The sequence below is a fragment of the Crassostrea angulata genome, chromosome 2 (assembly GCF_025612915.1).
Source record: "Crassostrea angulata isolate pt1a10 chromosome 2, ASM2561291v2, whole genome shotgun sequence".
Taxonomy (NCBI): Eukaryota; Metazoa; Mollusca; class Bivalvia; order Ostreida; family Ostreidae; genus Magallana; species Magallana angulata.
In genome coordinates, this window is record NC_069112.1 from 78,962,652 (window position 1) to 78,981,303 (window position 18,652).

The 18,652-nt window shown below is 34.4% G+C and overlaps 2 protein-coding genes and 1 pseudogene across 2 annotated transcripts; 1 reads left to right on the forward strand and 2 right to left on the reverse strand.

Moving 5' to 3' along the window:
• LOC128170995 (carcinoembryonic antigen-related cell adhesion molecule 5-like) overlaps positions 1–18,652 on the reverse strand; it is a 31,921-nt pseudogene that overhangs the window by 11,082 nt on the left and 2,187 nt on the right.
• LOC128171004 (uncharacterized) lies at positions 1,371–16,843 on the forward strand. Its single transcript, XM_052836768.1, has 5 exons — positions 1,371–1,392; positions 13,108–14,819; positions 15,046–15,243; positions 15,438–15,599; positions 15,998–16,843. The coding sequence occupies exons 2-5, from the start codon at positions 13,344–13,346 to the stop codon at positions 16,547–16,549; spliced, it is 2,388 nt and encodes a 795-aa protein (XP_052692728.1). The 5' UTR covers positions 1,371–1,392; positions 13,108–13,343; the 3' UTR covers positions 16,550–16,843.
• LOC128171000 (uncharacterized) lies at positions 1,597–12,107 on the reverse strand. Its single transcript, XM_052836763.1, has 4 exons — positions 11,820–12,107; positions 3,189–3,376; positions 1,957–2,070; positions 1,597–1,754 (listed from the first exon to the last, which is right to left on the reverse strand). The coding sequence occupies exons 1-4, from the start codon at positions 12,105–12,107 to the stop codon at positions 1,634–1,636; spliced, it is 711 nt and encodes a 236-aa protein (XP_052692723.1). The 3' UTR covers positions 1,597–1,633.

Genomic DNA, 18,652 nt, shown 5'->3' on the forward strand with positions numbered 1-18,652 from the left:
CCCACGAATACCCCTTATTCTAATGATTTCAAAGTATCTGTCATGAAATATGTAGTAAATGGAGATTAATTATTAGTGCTCATAGATATGTATTTTAGACTAATAGCTGAGAGTAGCTGAAAATTCAAAATAGTTTAAATATAAATAGAATACAAATTGCATAGCACACTACTAAGTCATAAAAGTACTGACATTCCCATTTTTTACTGAAAAACTTAGATATTTACTGACAATGTACTGACATTACTGATAAACTTAGAAAAGTACTGACGTTTTTACTGACGGTACTGATAAACTTAGAAAAGTACTGACAAACTTAGACAGTACTGATAAACTTAGAGAAGAACTGTTACTTTTTACTGACGGTACTGAAAAACTTAGAGAAGTACTGACAAGTACTGATAAGTGCTGACCCTATTGTTCTTACTCTTACTGGGTGAAATTTTACCTGATCTTTTATATTTTATGTAATTTTTCATCATTAATTAATTTATAATTAAGCTACATGAGTAGTATATACATGCAGTGTAAATTTTATATTGACTGCATGATGATATTAATTTTGAACAGAGACATGGTATTTATGTCTCTATTTTGAAGTATAAGGTGGGTCTGTTATATTTAATTTTTTTATTGTTAAACAAATTATGATTAGAAAAATTGTCTTAATTAAGAAAACAATGTGTAATATGGGGCCTTATTTGTTACACATAGAATTGTGTTGTACAAATAGAAAGGGGGGGGGGTGTTGGATATGGATGTTTGCGAATGACTCGGGATGTCACTTTTTTTCAATATTTTGACGTAAAACATCTTAATGTTTTAATTCAATATGTTTTGCCATATGCAGCGAATCACATGTAAAATTAAAAAAATTGTATATTACATAATTTGATGCGGGATACAACGTAAGGCTAACCGGTATTTAGACCTACCGCGCTAATAAAAAAAATCAAGCGAAGGTGCATGGTGACATGGTAAAGACGACTTGTGTTAACTTTATATCAACATTTGTACAGTTTGTTGGACATGAATTATTCTGAACGAAATAATAGTGGGCAAAATCTTAACATCACAAAAATATAACTGTTTAATGGATGTGCTAAACACGGTATTCGGATTTGAGGAAATTCGAACTAGATGATTCACTCGTGCACATGCAGATGGGGTGCGTTTTGTGTACAGTAGTGAAAACTGTAGATCTATACTATGGACACCTTGGATATTATTTCAGTGCATTATCGCCTTCAAAAAGATCTATTACACAGAAGATATAACTGATTGTATTCGACACACGATTGTGTTCTACAAATCGAAGTTACAACGGAGTCTTTAAGCATGTCCCTTGCCTATGGTGTTCCCGGCTGTTACTGTCAACTCTTAGAAGCTTGTGTAAGTATTTTTACATACATGTTTACACAAAATATACACTGAACACAAATGTATGCATTTAACACACACTGATATAAAGTGTAAAACTAAAGAAAAATGTATAACAAGTATGATAATTTAATTTCATTTTATTAAACTTAAAAGCAGAATGTAGAACTACATTAGCTGTATAAAGCACACCACTGTCAATACGTAATTTGATAATATTAATTAAAGAGTTCAGTCTTCGTTAGGTAGGATGCTAGATCTTCTTCATCTTCTGGGCATAGAGTGCTAGGGGGGTGTCACTGTCCGAGCTATCACTGTCGGTTTCCTCATGGTGCGGGGGGACGGCTTCCGCATCATCACGGTTGTCTGCGCCACTGAGAACAAAAAAAAAAAATATATCAATTACAGCATTCTGGTTCATGGAGATTTTTGCAGATGAGTTTTCTAATCAATTACAGCATTCTGGTTCATGGAGATTTTTGCAGATGAGTTTTCTAATTTTTTTATTATTTGAAATTAAAGCATACTACATGTAAAGAATGGGTATATAAAATATTGAAAGTTATTATAACATACGTCTCATGTTCCTCCTCCAACAGCCCTGCTGGTTCTCCATCTTTACTTTTGTTGATCTTCCTTTTCCTGCTCAAAAAACTCCTCACTGAAATGCCACTCTTTTGAGCTTCCTTCCTGAAATTAAATAAAACAATTTATGTTATACATAAATATATAAATAATAATACATGTACAACACATGTATCACATTGTTTTTAGCAATTAGTTAATCAGATATAATTTTAAACTGCATAAATGTTAAATCATGCATATTTATAAACATTCCAAGAACTTTAATGGAATAAAGTGTTAAGTTTTCAATCAAAGCATCTAACTTTTATTTTTATTATTTTATTTTGTTATTACTGTAACAAGTCTTTTAATCATTCATGGAATCACTTTTAATTCACAAAGAAAATTCGATTGAAAAATGCTTGACATTGTTTTGAATTAATGTAAATTTGAATTGTGCCCTAAGCTTGCAGAAAATTATCATAATCAAAATTCAATCAACATCTTTTAATTATATTTTTTAAGCAATGAACCTTAAAAGATGTAAGAACTTATATTTTGTTCACCTCTACTATTTGTATTTTTGCATTAAAATTTGTTTAAAACAATTTGGATGAATTGATCTTTAATAAAAATGTTAATAATTGACATGATTGATTTTTTAAAAAATAATTTCTTCTAATTTTAAATTGCTAATTCTAATTGATAACAATAAACAATTTTTCTGATGAATATTAAAATAAAAAGCCATTTTACAATATTTCCTGTAAGCGTATATAGCCCAGAGGGAAGTTTGTTGATTACATTGTTAGTTAGTTGTTGATTCTGTGTAAATTGGACCGTCAAAAAGAACAATAGGACCTAATTAGGCTAGTGAGACCAACTAACATTGAGAACAGCTACCCTTACAGAAGTATACACGCTGACTTGACTGCAAATAAACAAGTAGTAGTTGATAGCTAGAAATTCCTTAGTATTGATGTAAGATGTAAATTACTGCAAATTTGATCACATTAAATCATGAAGACAAAAATACTTTAAAATATTAAAAATGTACCATAATTGCTTCTTTTCTAAAGTCTAAACAGTATACAGTTTGTGAGGGATTAAAAATTATAACTGAATTTTGTCTGGGTTGCTCAGTTTTATCTCAAATGTTATGCTCAATAACTTGAAAGTTACTTTCAATTGGGTGTATAAGTATTACAATAATTAATAGCAGGAGCACATTTTCAACTTACTCCTTTTTGGTGTAGAACCGCATCCAGTATATGGCTTTCTTCATTCTGGCTTGGATTTTCTGTCTTATTGTTGGAGTTTGAGGCATGTCACAAGAAAAGGAAGTCATCACTTCAGTTGTTGCTGCTTCCCAGTTAGAGTCCTTCTTTCCAGTCAGACTATACTTGGTCACAACACTGTTGACCGACTTCTGCAAGAAATAAGAAAAATTAATTAGTTTGCACAGCTGTTATCATAATCAGTGTATTTTATTTTGAAATATTGCATTCATAGAACCATTCATACACATTGTTCTTTGATATATATATATATTTACAAAATTTATCATATTCATGGGTTCTTAACTTCTGATCAATCAATTATGATATCATTTATCCATAAAAGATTAGGACAAGGCTTTATTAACTATTTTAATGATCAAATGATCATGGCCTACCAAAAGATATTAATATTTTACCACATGAATATGATTGTCTATCTCTCTCAGATAATGTGTCATTTTTTTTACCAAGGTCATAATTTTATAAAAAGCTGTAAAAGGGTTTAGAATGTAACTTAACACCAACAATAAACAAAGTGCTCAATTTATTCTAAATGTAAAAGTAGAACAATTCATGATCCCATCATAGCTGCTATATATTACATGTATATAAAATTTCTCTCTCTCTCTCTCTCTCTCTCTCTCTCTCTCTCTCTCTCTCTCTCGTTAACTAGTCGCTTTATCTTCTTCATTCTGTATAAGTAAGTATAATGCATATGTAAAACTTAACAATGCGTACACTACTACTATTATAAGTACAACTAGAGCAGAGCTCGTGGCAAAGCCCCGAGTAGGTCTTCCGTTGTTGCTGCGAGTTGAAAATATATGTTATATGGTGTCAAACGATTATAATGACTATACTTTCAGTTCTGCTTTTGTTATAAAAACGTGTTGTGATTGAAAGCCTGTATATAAAACGTGTTTTGAAAAAAGAAAGGAAGAAAATATTTTAGGAAAACTATTTGTCGAGCAGAGTTTATGTAATCGTTTCAAACATTCTTTAAAAAATGAGATGTTTAATGGCGAGTTAAATTTTCAAAGGGTAGCAAGCATTGTTATAAACAGTATGTACTGGTGATTCATGTCAGGAAGTGTATTTCTTTTTTAAACTAAACCCGCCTACAAAACATGTAAACTTTTCTCAAAGATAACTTCTATATTAAAATATTTCTAAATTTTTTGAAGACTATGTGCAAGTTTAGAATTGCGTGCTGACAAAATTTACAGACCCTAAAACGTACTAATACACCAAAAAAGCGTGCGGCCTACGTGCGAGAAACGTTTCGTGTAAACCTTTTAGAGTTTCATGTAAACCGTTTAGCGTTTCGGGCAAAGCGTGCGAGAACCGTGTGAAATGTTCATCAGATTTCATTCGGAACTCTCTGACAAGTTAATTGTTTCAAAATGGCGCCCGTGTTTTACATTACTTTAACATAATTGAATGAATTGTTAACAAACAAAAGAAAGGTATATGTATTAAAAGACGACTAGTTACAGAGTAAATGTATATTTAACGTTTTCATGCGATGTTTCAGTACGAAAACAATATTGAAATTCGCTATACATAAAAAATATTAAATAAAGTTAGTGCAAACATGATTTCTATTGGAACAAACCTAAATCAACTTTAACTTGCACGATCATGTTTTGATAGGCATGTATTTTTATTATTTATTTACATCGATAACTCCTACTGATAACTCTTACTGAGACCATTCGGCTGTGTACAAACAGCACACATAACCTCGGACATCGGGTGAGACCTGCACCTGGCTGAACCTGTCAATCAAACTCTGTGTATTTGTTTTCATTGGATGGTCAGGCGTCTCTCTTTTGTAAAAAGCCAATGGAAAATTAATGACTTCAAGGTAATCGGAATCAGTATTTGATGAAGCACACAATTTAAATGATAGAAAATTTATTAATTATTTGAACAAAATTAAATGTAAACATATATAGGAAATAAAAAAAAATAATTATTATGGGAACCTATACGCATGGCACTCAATTCAAAAAGATTATATTATGATTTTATTATTTTATGTAGTAAAATCACCCTTCCAACTGTTACTCAATTACATAACAATTGATGACCTGGGGCTATAAATGTTCTGAGCTGCGCTGAAGCGACACAAGATTCTCGGTCGCATGCGGCAATTGAATTAACACAGACTGGCCGAATAAACAAAGGGATGGGAAAGTGAAACAAAATGTTACACATAAGAAGAATCCACCAAAAATGATTTTCGACAAATCTTGTTATCTTTTCCCCAATTAAAAAAAAATCCAGCGCGAGCACCTGTCAGCGGGGCGGGAGGAAAGGGGGGGGGCAGCAATGAGTTCGCTTCCACAATGAAACTACAGAAGTGATTAATATGTGACCGATAGAATCTAATCTAAAGTTGTTTAAACTCATGTGAATTTTTTTAAAATAATAATCGAATGCCTCAATTCAGGGCATTCCTTTATCGTGCTAGCCCCTACCGCAAACATGGAACTTTGATTATAATTTGATTTCAAGTTTAAACTACCTTGTACGCTATCGTATAAATCAATGCTTAATCAACTGTACAAGTAAAATCAATTTATATTTTCGTCTTAAACCAATATAATAGTTGAAAACATAATAAAATATAGCTGTGTCCGTGCAAAATATGAAACATAAACGCGTCATAAGGTACATGTAGAAGAATACGAACCGACGGCGGATCACTTATCCACTCGCGCCGGATATCCTCAGCCATGTGCGAGGGATGATCATCATTTAAAGGTTTAATATTTGAAGGGGGTGTAGATTTAAAACATTAATTGTACAGTTTTTAAAGTACTTTAATAACCTGAACAAACGAACCATTAGTTTATGTCTAACGATTTTTCCGATTTGGAGTAATATCGTTCATTAATATTCATTTACACTCAAATATTTAATTAAATATATATACAAGTAGGACAAACTTTTATAACATAAAATTAAAACAGTTCTTGTATATACGGCTATATTAACTCAAACACGTTCATATGCATGTAAGTGTGACCGCGTAGTTTTACGGTGCTAGGGAATTCGTCTGGAGCTGTATATCCGCCGTGTGCAGTACGGACGGGGTGAGGGAATGTTGGCGTCGAGGGTATAAGGTATAAGGTTGAGGCGCGCTGTGGGCCGTAAGGTAAAAACGAAGGGTAGGTTTGCCGTATTCCCGAAGGTCCACCAGTATACAGTTCCAGAGAAATAAACAGGCAATTGATGCAGGATTCCACATTTATTGGACGAGATTCAACAATGGCAACATTCTAACAATTTAACAGACAGACATTTTACAAACAAGTCGGATATGGCCAGTAGTGGCCTCCGGACTCAAGACTCTGGGTGAGTCGGACGTGGCCGAGGCTGGCCGCCGTATTCCAGACTGCCGATTGACAATTGTACATAATTATTTATAAGAAACTGAACAATGAGTATAAATTGACAGGTGATGACATAAGTAAGCTGAGTGAAAGGTTCACAGATATAAAATAATTAAATAAACTCGATGAGTCTTTGATGTCCGAGACATGAAAAACTGATAATTGCACAATGTTGTTTTAAGAGATTAACAGTCCTTGAGACATGACACTCTGTATCTTTGAAATCACATATATAGTCCGAAAAGTGTCAATCACTAAATAAATAAGTAACTTTGTAAGAAATAAACTGTGAGAAAATATTACGAAACAGATGTTGAATTTTAAAAGTAAAGTCCAAAATAAAATTATATTTAAACAGTGAATTTTGCACGGTGATAGTTTCCCACCGCTCCGGGGAAAACACGTCCTCGTGTTTTGAATGGAATATCACATTTCTTCCTCTGTTCTTTGATTTTCTTACACCGGTGACGGACGTTTGAGGACAGCTGAAGTTTCTACAGTTGACCGTTGTTTCCTGGTGATGAACAGAGAAAACTGTCTGCATAGTTCATGGCGGCTGGAACTTTTGTTGTCCATCGTTGTTACGTTGAGCTGAGTTGATGTTCAATGGGGGGAAACTCGCTGGCTGAAGAGGTCCAGGATCTGACTACTGCAAAATATATGCAGCAGCCCCGGGCGTTGTTGTTACCCTTAGGATTCATCCACCAATTGTGACCGCGTAGTTTTTACGGTGCTATGGTATTCTTCTGAATCTGCATCGGTCGTGTGCAGTACGAACCGGGTGAGGGAATGTTGGCGTAAAAGGAACAAATTATTAGGTTGAGGCGCGCTGTGGGCTGTAAGTTAAAAACGAAGGTTATGTATGCCGTATTCCCAAGGGTCCACCAATATGCAATTCCAGAGAAGTAAAACCAAGTGATGAAGGATTCCGTATTTATTATCAATCGAATTTAAAAGATGAACAATAACAAACAAATAAGCGACACAGACGGAAGTGGCCGGTAATGCGTCAGGCCTCCGAACTGAAGATTGACAAATACAATTCAGTATATATAAGAATCTAAACAATAAGTGAAGGTGACAATTTGATGACATCAAATGAATTGAGTGAAAGATTCACAGGTTTTAGGTAATTAGATTAACTCAATGAGTCTTTCATGGCCAAGACATGAAAGGCATATAATTACGCAATGTTGTTTCAAGAGATTAGCAGTTCTTGGGAGAAACATATGTCTGATTTGTAATAACAATTAAATAAAAAGTCTGCCGAGTGTCAATAGCTAATTCACTTTGTAAACATTAAATTCTAAGAATATATGACAAAATAAATGTTGTATTTGAAAAGTAAAGTCCGAAATAAAGATAATTATAGAACAGTCAATTTTGCACTGTGATAATATCCCCCCGCTCCGGTAAAACACGTCCTCGTGTTTGAAAGGAACTGTCAGCGGTAGAAGTGTCCGTTCCCATAGTGTCCGTTGTAACCGTTGCTATGGTTGGGGTATAACTGGTTTCGCAAGTCACAGATTTCTTTGCGGTGTTGAGATATGACTTGTTCTAATTCAAAATTTGTTTGATGTAAATCTTCGATTTCTTCCATCTGATGTTGAATAGTTTGATCTTGGCGATAAATATCATCACGAAGGTCATCTATGATATGTTGTTGCTCGGATAAAGAATATTTTAAATCGGAATTTCGAATGTTCAAGTCAGAGATGTCTTCTTCTTGGTCCTGAGAAATATGAAGTTGGTGATGATTTTTCTGGATTAGCGCTTGAATTTCTTCGGATGCCATTTTGTTTATTTCTTTGGATGCGTCCAGTTTTGTCTGTAGCTGTCGTATTTCTTCTCGGGAATTCTCTTGAATCGCGTGCATTCTGAGTCTGGTCGAATTTAACTCCTTTTTCATTTCATTAAACTGGGTAATCAATTCTAAAAAGTTGTCCTGTGAATCTTTAAGAGATTGTTTCGTTTGCGCAAGTTCGTGTTTGAGAACAGCCGAATAGTCCATCAAATTACGAAGGGCCGAATTTCTGACGTTGTAGAATGGAAGTTCCTTCAGATGTTGTTTTTGTTCGGAATACTCTTGGATCCTGTATTTACCACGTACCTGGTTCGATGTTGATTTCTTTGCTCTGTGAAAGGTGCAGGTTCTGGCGAAGTGTCCAGGCATGCGACATCTGAAGCAAGAGTTGCTGAGCCAGGGTCTATGTTGTTTGGAATTTTGGTGAAAGGTCCAAGACATCCAAGCTGGCCGAAATCGATAAGTGTCCATCGTCGTAGGGGAACTCGCTTGCTGGTTAGGTACGGGATCTAGCTACTGCAAGGTATATGCAGCAGCCCCGGGCGTTGTTATTACCCGGATTCTCCACCAATTGTGACCGCGTAGTTTTACGGTGCTAGGGAATTCGTCTGGAGCTGTATATCCGCCGTGTGCAGTACGGACGGGGTGAGGGAATGTTGGCGTCGAGGGTATAAGGTATAAGGTTGAGGCGCGCTGTGGGCCGTAAGGTAAAAACGAAGGGTAGGTTTGCCGTATTCCCGAAGGTCCACCAGTATACAGTTCCAGAGAAATAAACAGGCAATTGATGCAGGATTCCACATTTATTGGACGAGATTCAACGATGGCAACATTCTAACAATTTAACAGACAGACATTTTACAAACAAGTCGGATATGGCCAGTAGTGGCCTCCGGACTCAAGACTCTGGGTGAGTCGGACGTGGCCGAGGCTGGCCGCCGTATTCCAGACTGCCGATTGACAATTGTACATAATTATTTATAAGAAACTGAACAATGAGTATAAATTGACAGGTGATGAAATAAGTAAGCTGAGTGAAAGGTTCACAGATATAAAATAATTAAATAAACTCAATGAGTCTTTGATGTCCGAGACATGAAAAACTGATAATTGCACAATGTTGTTTTAAGAGATTAACAGTCCTTGAGACATGACACTCTGTATCTTTGAAATCACATATAGAGTCCGAAAAGTGTCAATCACTAAATAAATAAGTAACTTTGTAAGAAATAAACTGTGAGAAAATATTACGAAACAGATGTTGAATTTTAAAAGTAAAGTTCAAAATAAAATTATAATTAAACAGTTAATTTTGCACGGTGATATAAGTGTAAGTCGCGGTGTGTGAATCTTGTGTATTAAATAACCGCTTACCGCTAGGTAATGCAGCCGTGGCTGATCTCCTCGGCCGTGGACGAAGAATAGATTACGTAAAGGTACAACGCACAGAAACGCACAGCTCAGAACCAAGGAAGATTTGAAAAGTTTGCAGTATAATGACCTTACTCTATCAAATAGAAGTTATATATTTTAAACTTAAACCCCACAATTGATCTATGTCTATTATTGCTTTAGAGAATGACATTGCTTTTATTAATTAAATGAACTATTTCTTACTTGACATCCACTTGTTTAATCCACAAAAGATTTTGTGTAATCAAAACTAAAACAATTCTTGAGTTCGCGGCTAAATAAACTCATATATGAGAGACGCAACTCTCGTGTATTAGATAACCGCTGACCGCTAGGTAGTCCAGCCGCGAGCATGGGAACCGATTTTCTCGGCCGCGGGCAAGGGAGAGCTTACGTAATGGTACACACACACACATGCAGCTCTGATTCAAGGTAGATTTTAAATGCATGGAGTTAATAACTAAAATGTAATGCACAGAGTTTTTTAATACCAAATTTTGTGGTTTACTAGAAAAGAAAAAAAATGTTTTGTTTTCCAATTGCCGTTTTTAATGATTGTGCACTATAAGAACTTAACAACAATGACTTTAACTCCTAAAGGAAAAGCTAATACTCCAACAACAAAAAAAATTCTTATGAATTGCCTCCAGTATAAACCAGCATACTTTCTGCGGCAACTTTATGCCAGTTGTACGCACAAAGACTTTCGTTAACTTGTCAAATGAAAACAGGTACATGTCAACATGTAAAGCTTTTTACACTCATACTACACAAATCACTTACAAAATAACATTGTTACGACCTTTATGAGATCCCAACAAGCAACTTTTCCAGCGACAGCCATATCAAAATCCTAACCGTTTTTGAGTTATTAAGCAAAAACTTTTAGAGGCTATTGGCCCTCAATTTAAGGGGCCAGCCCTTTTTTATTGGTGTTAAATGAAAGCCCTTGATATTCTGCACAACTTTTATTCTACATGTCTTTACAAAATATTTTTCGTTAAAAAGATATAAAGGAAAATTTGACTAAATTTTTGCACTTTTTGGAATCCTGTTTTTTGACCCCTACCTTTTCCTAAATAAAAAACGTAATCTAAAAACAAAAACTAATGTGCACCACTACAATGTCTCTGCTATTCAAATTCGTTGGATTCTCATTCCCTGCTATCATAGTCTCGGAGCCTTTGTCTGGAAACCAAAGGCCCTAAAAAAATTTAAAAGGGGAATAACTCGTTACCGGAAAGGGAATTCTAACTTTTATGAATTGATGAAGATAGTGTTTTGTAAAGTCCATTAGCCCTGAAAATGTGAGCAAAAACCGTTCAGAAATGAGCACGATATGAAGCCTCAAAGTTCGCGTCTAGGAAGAAAAAAAAAAAAAAAAGAAAAATAAGAATAATCTTAACCAGCACAATAATAGAAAGGTCTTCCGTTGGAAACGGAAGACCTTAATAAACATGTATATATGTACCTAGATCTTTAATTGAGAGATGCTGTTCATATTCATTTATATACTTCTGTTTATAACTGTATATTTGTGAATAAAATACAGTAACTTCTTAAACTAAACTAACTATTTTATGAAGTGAATCAAAGCCCTCAATGAGTCTGTACTTCTACCATCATCCCATTTGCAAATACGAAGGTTTTACTTTTATTTTTTACATTATTTTTAATTCCCTTTTTAAAACTGTCATAATATACATTTTCATAAAATACTTAATTTTACTTATGTTATATAATAAGTACAACTTAATTTGTGCTAGAAAACTGCATCAAGTTAATTAGATTTTATTAACAAGTGATTGTCATTGCATGTTGGTATGAAACTTGCTCTTTAATTAAAAATACTTCATTCTTTGTTTCTGAATATTTTACCCATTCTTAATTAAGCCTTTCAAAAATTATCACCCCCCCCCCCCACACACACACACACACACACTTTGTGTTTGTGTGCATCAAATGGATCAACATTACCTGTAGAACTGTGTGTTCATAGGTCCCCCTTGTCCAAAATCCACTGGGATCAAGACCTTGAGGTGTTTCTAGCATTGTCTGGGTTCCAACTGATACTTTGGAAATACTGCACGGAGGATCCTGGCCAACTTTTAGTCGCAAACAACATACACAGTTAAAGTCACAAGTTTTAGTCACACTGGGGGGCACATGATACACAACATTGGACATATTCTGCACACAGCCTGATCCGTTAGCATTGTAGGAAAAGTCCAATTGACTAAACGATAAATTTTGGTAAGGATTCATGATGAACACTGTACATGCACTTTCACCTAATTCCAAAATACACTTCTGTTGGGTATAAACCTTAGCTTTTACAATGTTTTACTTAAAGTGGCACACAGTATTCTATTGGTCGAAAGATTAATGATGGTTTAAGAAACAGCTTAATTTGGTACTAATTAAGGCAATTAAACTGCTCAAAATGAAAGATCTGACCAATTTCAATTTAATTACACTGCAACTAACTTGAGATAATAAGTTTAAAGAATAAAACAAACGTTACAAATTTATATATTTAATATGAAGTTGATGGACCAAAATATGCCTATAAAACATTGCATTTTAATTTTAAAATGTTTTTCAATTCCTGGAAAATAGTATTTATATGTACCATTGCAATAAAATTAATCTATGTAAGTGATAAGTAATTATTCATAAGAATCATTATCAACCCAAATGCTCTGTGCATATCATGATTTTAATGAAATATTTTTTTTAATTCTATCTTTATTATATGTTTTTGATCTCCTCCTATGTAGTAATTTTTTTCTTAATGGTAAACAAAATTTTAAGTAATTGTTTAAATATGATATCAATTAAATTGAAAATTAGTTCATGAACTTACAGTGTAATTAACACTTGACTGAAAAGGGGGGAGGGTCAATTCATTCTATTGGTTGAATAAATCAGCCAATGAAGCGATAGCTGCACTCTATCAATTAGCTGACCATCATCTGAGCATAATGTATCTCATAGTATTTTCATGTGTAATGAGAGGTCATGGGTTTTCTGTATACGTTTTGTTGTATCTGTCCTGTACATTATGTTTGTCCAAGAAAGGAATAATGGTATGTTTCATTGAATTTACCATGAAGTTTATATTTGGATTAATTTGAGTCATTTTACTGAATCAAGGTTACTTTATGTTTTATGTCAATAACATATAGTTATTATTAAGACAATCCTATGATTTTGAAATGAATATATAACAATTAAAATTGTTATTTTTTTTTTTACAACATAGGGCTTAGACTTTGCAAATGCAAATCCTGCTGTGGAAAATGGATCCCAACAAGCTCTTTCTACCGCCATGCTGAAGATGATATAGCAAGGAAACAGAGAGCCCTTTGCCCCAAGTTCAGTTTCGATGAAGATGCCTATAGAGATCCTAAGCTTCAATCACCTCTGTTTGAAGGATCCGAAACCACCATTTTGGAGGCAGTGACTGAACATTTGTATGTTTTCGCTGTAAATCATGGAATGTCCAAAGGAGCTGTTTCTGATGTTTTACAAAGTCATAAAGCGACGCTTCCAAAACCAAATCAATTGCCAGGATCATTTCAGGAAGCTAAACGGATGATAAAACATTTGCTGATACCCCTCTCAAAATATGAAGTGTGCATCAATGACTGTGTCATATTTCGAGACAAACACTTGGATTTGGACCAGTGCCCATCGTGTGGTGAACCAAGGAGGCTGAATGGTTGTGTCCGAAAGTCGTTTACGTACATGCCAATTGGACCAAGACTTGCGAGATGGTTCGGGACATCAAACTTGTGCCAACTTCTTTACGCGGATAAGATTTCTATCAATGGGACATTGACAGACTTTACCGATGGTGATCTTTACGAATCTTGGTTTCGAGAAGGAGGTGTGTTTGAAAATATGAAAGAAGAACATTGTGTTCCCCTCTCTCTATTTGCGGATGGAGTGAATCCAAATAAACACCAGTCTGCTCAGAAGTCTATGTGGCCTGTTATGTTGACTTGGATAAACTTACCAAGAAATATTCGACAGGTTCTCTGTCCAATGCTGTTAGTGGGAATAATTCCTAGTGGATTAAAGGGCTGTGAACCTAAAACATTGGAGCCATACTTTGAACTTTTAACAGAGGAACTCCTAGAGCTGACTGAATTCCCTGTTTGGATGTCATACATTGGAGCACCAGTGAAAGTGAAAGTTGCCTTGTTACAGTTCTTGTGTGACATCCCAGCATTCTCCAAAGTTTTACATTTAAGTGGACAAGCAGCCCTTAGATCATGCCCCTACTGTCAAGAGAATGGATATTACTGTCACCATTTAAAGAAAACCATCCATTTGTCAAACAGAAGTTTCTTACCACTGGACGACAGTTTACGAAACTCAGAAGGCTTTGGACTGAAAGAAAGAGACACTAATATTCCTGTGGCTTATTCTAGAGATGAAGAGATACAAAAGAGGAAGGAATATGACACCTTACCGAACAAAACCCAGAAACTGAAACACCAAAAACAGACCGGGCTGAAAGGAACATATAACTTCATGAAACTGCCATATCATGACAGAGCCAGTCAAATGCAGCCAGATGGGATGCATACCATTGCAGACTTTATAAATCATCTGATGGACATGTTAACTGGCAAACATGACAGTTCCAGTGTCAGAAACTGTGAAAAAAAATTCAACCGGTTTCCAGAGATATGGATTCCTGAGGATTATTCAGCATCCACCATGGCAGCATCGCAGAGTACCAAAGGAAAGAAATCCTTGAAAAGAAAGAGGATTGGTGAAAATGTGGATCCACTGGACATAGGACACTTTTCTTTGCCACGCACCCCTTGTTCACTCTCAAAGGAAGAAATAAAGACTGCAGATGAAAGAGCGTCCACTATCAGATACAGCACAATGCATGAAGTGACACCGGGACCACACTTTTCTAAACCTTGGACCCTACGTACTATGTGTTCAAAATTACAGGTACGTTTATATTTTCATAAGCCTAAGATTTACATGAAAATAAGTAGTCAAATATTTATATACTTATATGTGGCATGTTTTTTATTTTAAAATAAAATATACTGGTATATTGATTCATACAAATTCTTAAATATAGTTATACATACTTTTACTTCAAGACAATTTGTTTTTCCTTATAACCAGATTTATTTTGATTAACTATATCAATTGTGTTCTCTAATTACAGTTTGTAACCAGTGGAGCTTTGGAATGGTGCATCAAAGGGTTTTTGCCAACTCAACAAGAAGAGACTCTACGCAAAGTTTTGGATGTAATCAGAAGACTGGTAACACCCACTCTGAGCCAACAGGACTTGCCCTTTCTGCAGAAAGATGCTCATACAGCATTAGTTTTATTTGAGAGAGATTTTCCTTTGTCTATGCAGGTATTTAAGGTTTTAGAGATCAGATTTAATTTGCAATTTTATCAATTTGTTTTATGCTTATAAAATAAACGGTAAATAATACTTCTTTACCAAAGGAACAAGCAAATTAGCAAAGGATCGCTCAAAATCAATCATTTTTGTACATGATTTTTCACAGTTTAATTAGTGAATTACATTAATATGATTTTTTTTAGAACCTGGTCACTCATCTGTTGCATCATCTTGTTGATGGCTTTTCCACCGATGGACCCCTGTATGGGAGATGGCTGTTTGCGTACGAGAGAGCGAATGGATGGATCTCACGACAATGCCTGAAGAAAGGATCCGAAGAATCCACTGTCATGGAGACATATGCAGTGAGTATTTGGAAGATTTCTAGTGTAATTTCATTAATATTAATCTTAACTCTTATGAACACATTTTATGCTGCATGTCAGTGTCTTTAAATTGAGATCATTCTATGCTTAGCTCTCAGTGTCTTATCAATAATATATGTAGCTGCCAGGTCATAGTCACATAGTCATAGTAGCACTGTAGCAGTTTAACTGAAGGTATAAAATGGTTCTGATAATTTATCTGTCAGATTAAGAGATTAACCTACTTAACAACTAGGCAGGTGAAAGTTCGTACCATGAAAGTAGAAAAATTTGTTACCATAAATTATGTATACTATGTACATGTATGTACATGTATTATGATTACAGTGTAATGAGTTCTATACATCCTTTATGTGTTCGTATTTAATTCTTTCCAGGTTTATGACTGGTGCATGTACATGGTACTGAGCAAGAAATATGTTCCATCAGCATCTACAGTGAAGAATCGCCTTGCATCCATCTGTGACGACTTTGGACCATTGTACAAATTTGATGCTGAATCAGGGACAAAAGTGACTTTGACTAGTGAGATGAAAACACATATAAAGACATTTTACGAACTTGTCTTAAAATTCAACATCTTTCATTTTGAAGAAAAGGTAAAGGAGAAGGTACGATTCCACTCTGATGAAAAAAAACTGTTTTCACAAAGTGCGACCACATCAAAGAATGGAAGTTTGGTGAAGTTGTTTTGTCCATCCGACAGCAACTTGTTTGGAAACATTCGCAGTCTCTTTGAACACAATGTGAACCTGACCCTCCAAACCTGGGCAGTGGTGGATGTTTACCCCCGAGCTGAGAAGAGAGATGGAAGTATTGATGTACCAGACACCGTCATCGGTCAAAGACTTATTCATGTGGATTTAATTTGTGATCCTGCTGTGTATGTTAAAAAAATTGAGACAATTCATGTTCTTAATTCTTGTTAAAGATTTCTTGTGCAGGAAATATATGTAATGAACACAGTCACAAACTGTATAGGAATGCTTACATGCATAGATGGACCATGGATTGAATGCAACTTGTTTTTCATTACATAATAAGATCAGTATATCTCATTGAGTTTAGATAAACAGTAACATTCATTATTGATCTTTTAATTGCTAAAACAGTTGTTATATATCAAGTATGAACTTTGTATAATTTGACATGAACATTTTGCTTTTGCAAACCATATGCGATGTGCATCGATATTGATGGACAAATAGAATGGCTTTCATGTAATACTGTTTGATTGTTTGTTGTTATTTCTACAGAGAGAGAGAGAGAGAGAGAGAGAGAGAGAGAGAGAGAGAGAGAGAGAGAGAGAGAACATGCAAGTTAGTGAGGGAGAAATTGATATGTTGTCATGCTGTAAATTTTCTATTACTGCCACCAACATGACAACTATCTGCTGGTATGGTCAAAATGCCTGGCATAGCTTCAGTAAAAATAATAAAACAAGTAAAAGAATATCAATTAAGAAGAGATAGAAAAAATGAATTTGTATTTGAGATAAACTGGTTTAGCGTGAAAAAATTCATGCTTATTTGTTGGTGACACTCCTGCAAACATAATCTTCCTGTTATGAAGACAATAATTAAAAAACCCAACAACAACAAACACTGAGATTATATGTGTTACGTGTATAATTACTGTCAATCCAAATAAATCGCACGTAATTATAATATAATCAATATTAAATTGATATTGTAGCTTTCCCGGTTTTAATATGAAATAGTTTTTCAGAGTAACAAAAAACGTGTGCTAAGATATAATTTAATTTTCAGTAGAAAGTAATTTATCGCATTTCTTCGTCTCGTTGTTTCACATGTACATGTGTATGTTTACGTAAAATCTAGTCTACTCAAGCTTTAATGTAGATTGATAGGGTTCATTTTGAGATCTGTATTATATCATAAAGACTAAAAAAACTGAGATTTACTGATAAACACATTCGACCTCTGTCCCAAGCGCTCCATCTTATGTATACGGAAACACAGAGCATTAATTTACTATATATGTAAAATACATGGACTCCAAAATCAGGAACGTTTGTGTTTTCTGCGGGGGGGGGGGGGGGGGGGGGGGAGTCTGAGCCATATTTTTGGTAATTATGCACATTTAAGAAATAAGATTTTTCCAGGATGCCAGACCTCCCGAACCCCTCTAAATCCGCGCATTAGATAATACGGTAGATTGAGAGAGCTGTTATGGGTGATCGAATTTATGGATGTTTTGCTCATGGGTGTCAATTTTTTACTGACTTTTTGGATCAAAACTCATGCTAACAACATAAATATTAAAAAATCCATCAATTTCTTCTTTTTTTAAATTTTTTTAAAAGCTAGGCTCGATTTCTCCTTCAAGCTGCGTGGTCCGATTTAAAATCCATAGGTATGGTTTTCAACGATGGTTATGCTAAGTATGTGTATAATAATAGACATTGCAGTAATTTTCCCGGTCAATTAAGGGTGTTATTTACTCAGGGTTTGAGTTCTCAAATTCCGATTGTTAAAAAGTTCAATGTAATGAGTAAAATTTGTTCTAAACACAAAAAGTATTTATGAAATTAATTATTATTGACAAAACATTCAATAGTTTTACTTTATTATGGAATTATGCTCAAGCAAAAATTGACTTTTAGCCAAACAGAGGAAATTCGGACTAAATTTTGCAGATTTTGTTTTCTGCTAAAAGTTTTTTGGCAGTAGTCTAATATTAAAAGTTAGGATTTTATATTTAAGTCTACGTAATTTTGCATATTTTCCGTTGGTTTTACCTCACTTATTCATTAAAATAATCTTATGGCACGAATAATAATAATATTGAAAAATGCTTAAAAACGATAAAAGACATCATATCTCAAAATTTTGATCATTGACCTCATATAAATTTTATTCCAACAGAATAAGGTCAATATAAGTAGTTCAATATCATAAATGTTTTTGTATTATCATCATTCAATTTTTTGTAAAATTGAAACAAAAATGGATAGGGATTTGAAAACTAATAGAGGAAATTCGGACTGAATTATTTTTAAAAATTGATGC

Excerpts from the sequence above, each read along its gene's own strand:
- LOC128171000 (XM_052836763.1), bottom strand. The coding sequence starts at position 12,107 with ATGAATCCTTACCAAAATTTATCGTTTAGTCAATTGGACTTTTCCTAC. Across the intron at positions 3,377-11,819 it reads ATGAACACACAGTTCTACAG|AAGTCGGTCAACAGTGTTGT; the intron begins GTAATGTTGATC and ends TATTTCTTGCAG. Across the intron at positions 2,071-3,188 it reads CGGTTCTACACCAAAAAGGA|GAAGGAAGCTCAAAAGAGTG; the intron begins GTAAGTTGAAAA and ends ATTTAATTTCAG.
- LOC128171004 (XM_052836768.1), top strand. The coding sequence starts at position 13,344 with ATGTCCAAAGGAGCTGTTTCTGATGTTTTACAAAGTCATAAAGCGACG. Across the intron at positions 15,244-15,437 it reads ATTTTCCTTTGTCTATGCAG|AACCTGGTCACTCATCTGTT; the intron begins GTATTTAAGGTT and ends GATTTTTTTTAG. Across the intron at positions 15,600-15,997 it reads CTGTCATGGAGACATATGCA|GTTTATGACTGGTGCATGTA; the intron begins GTGAGTATTTGG and ends AATTCTTTCCAG.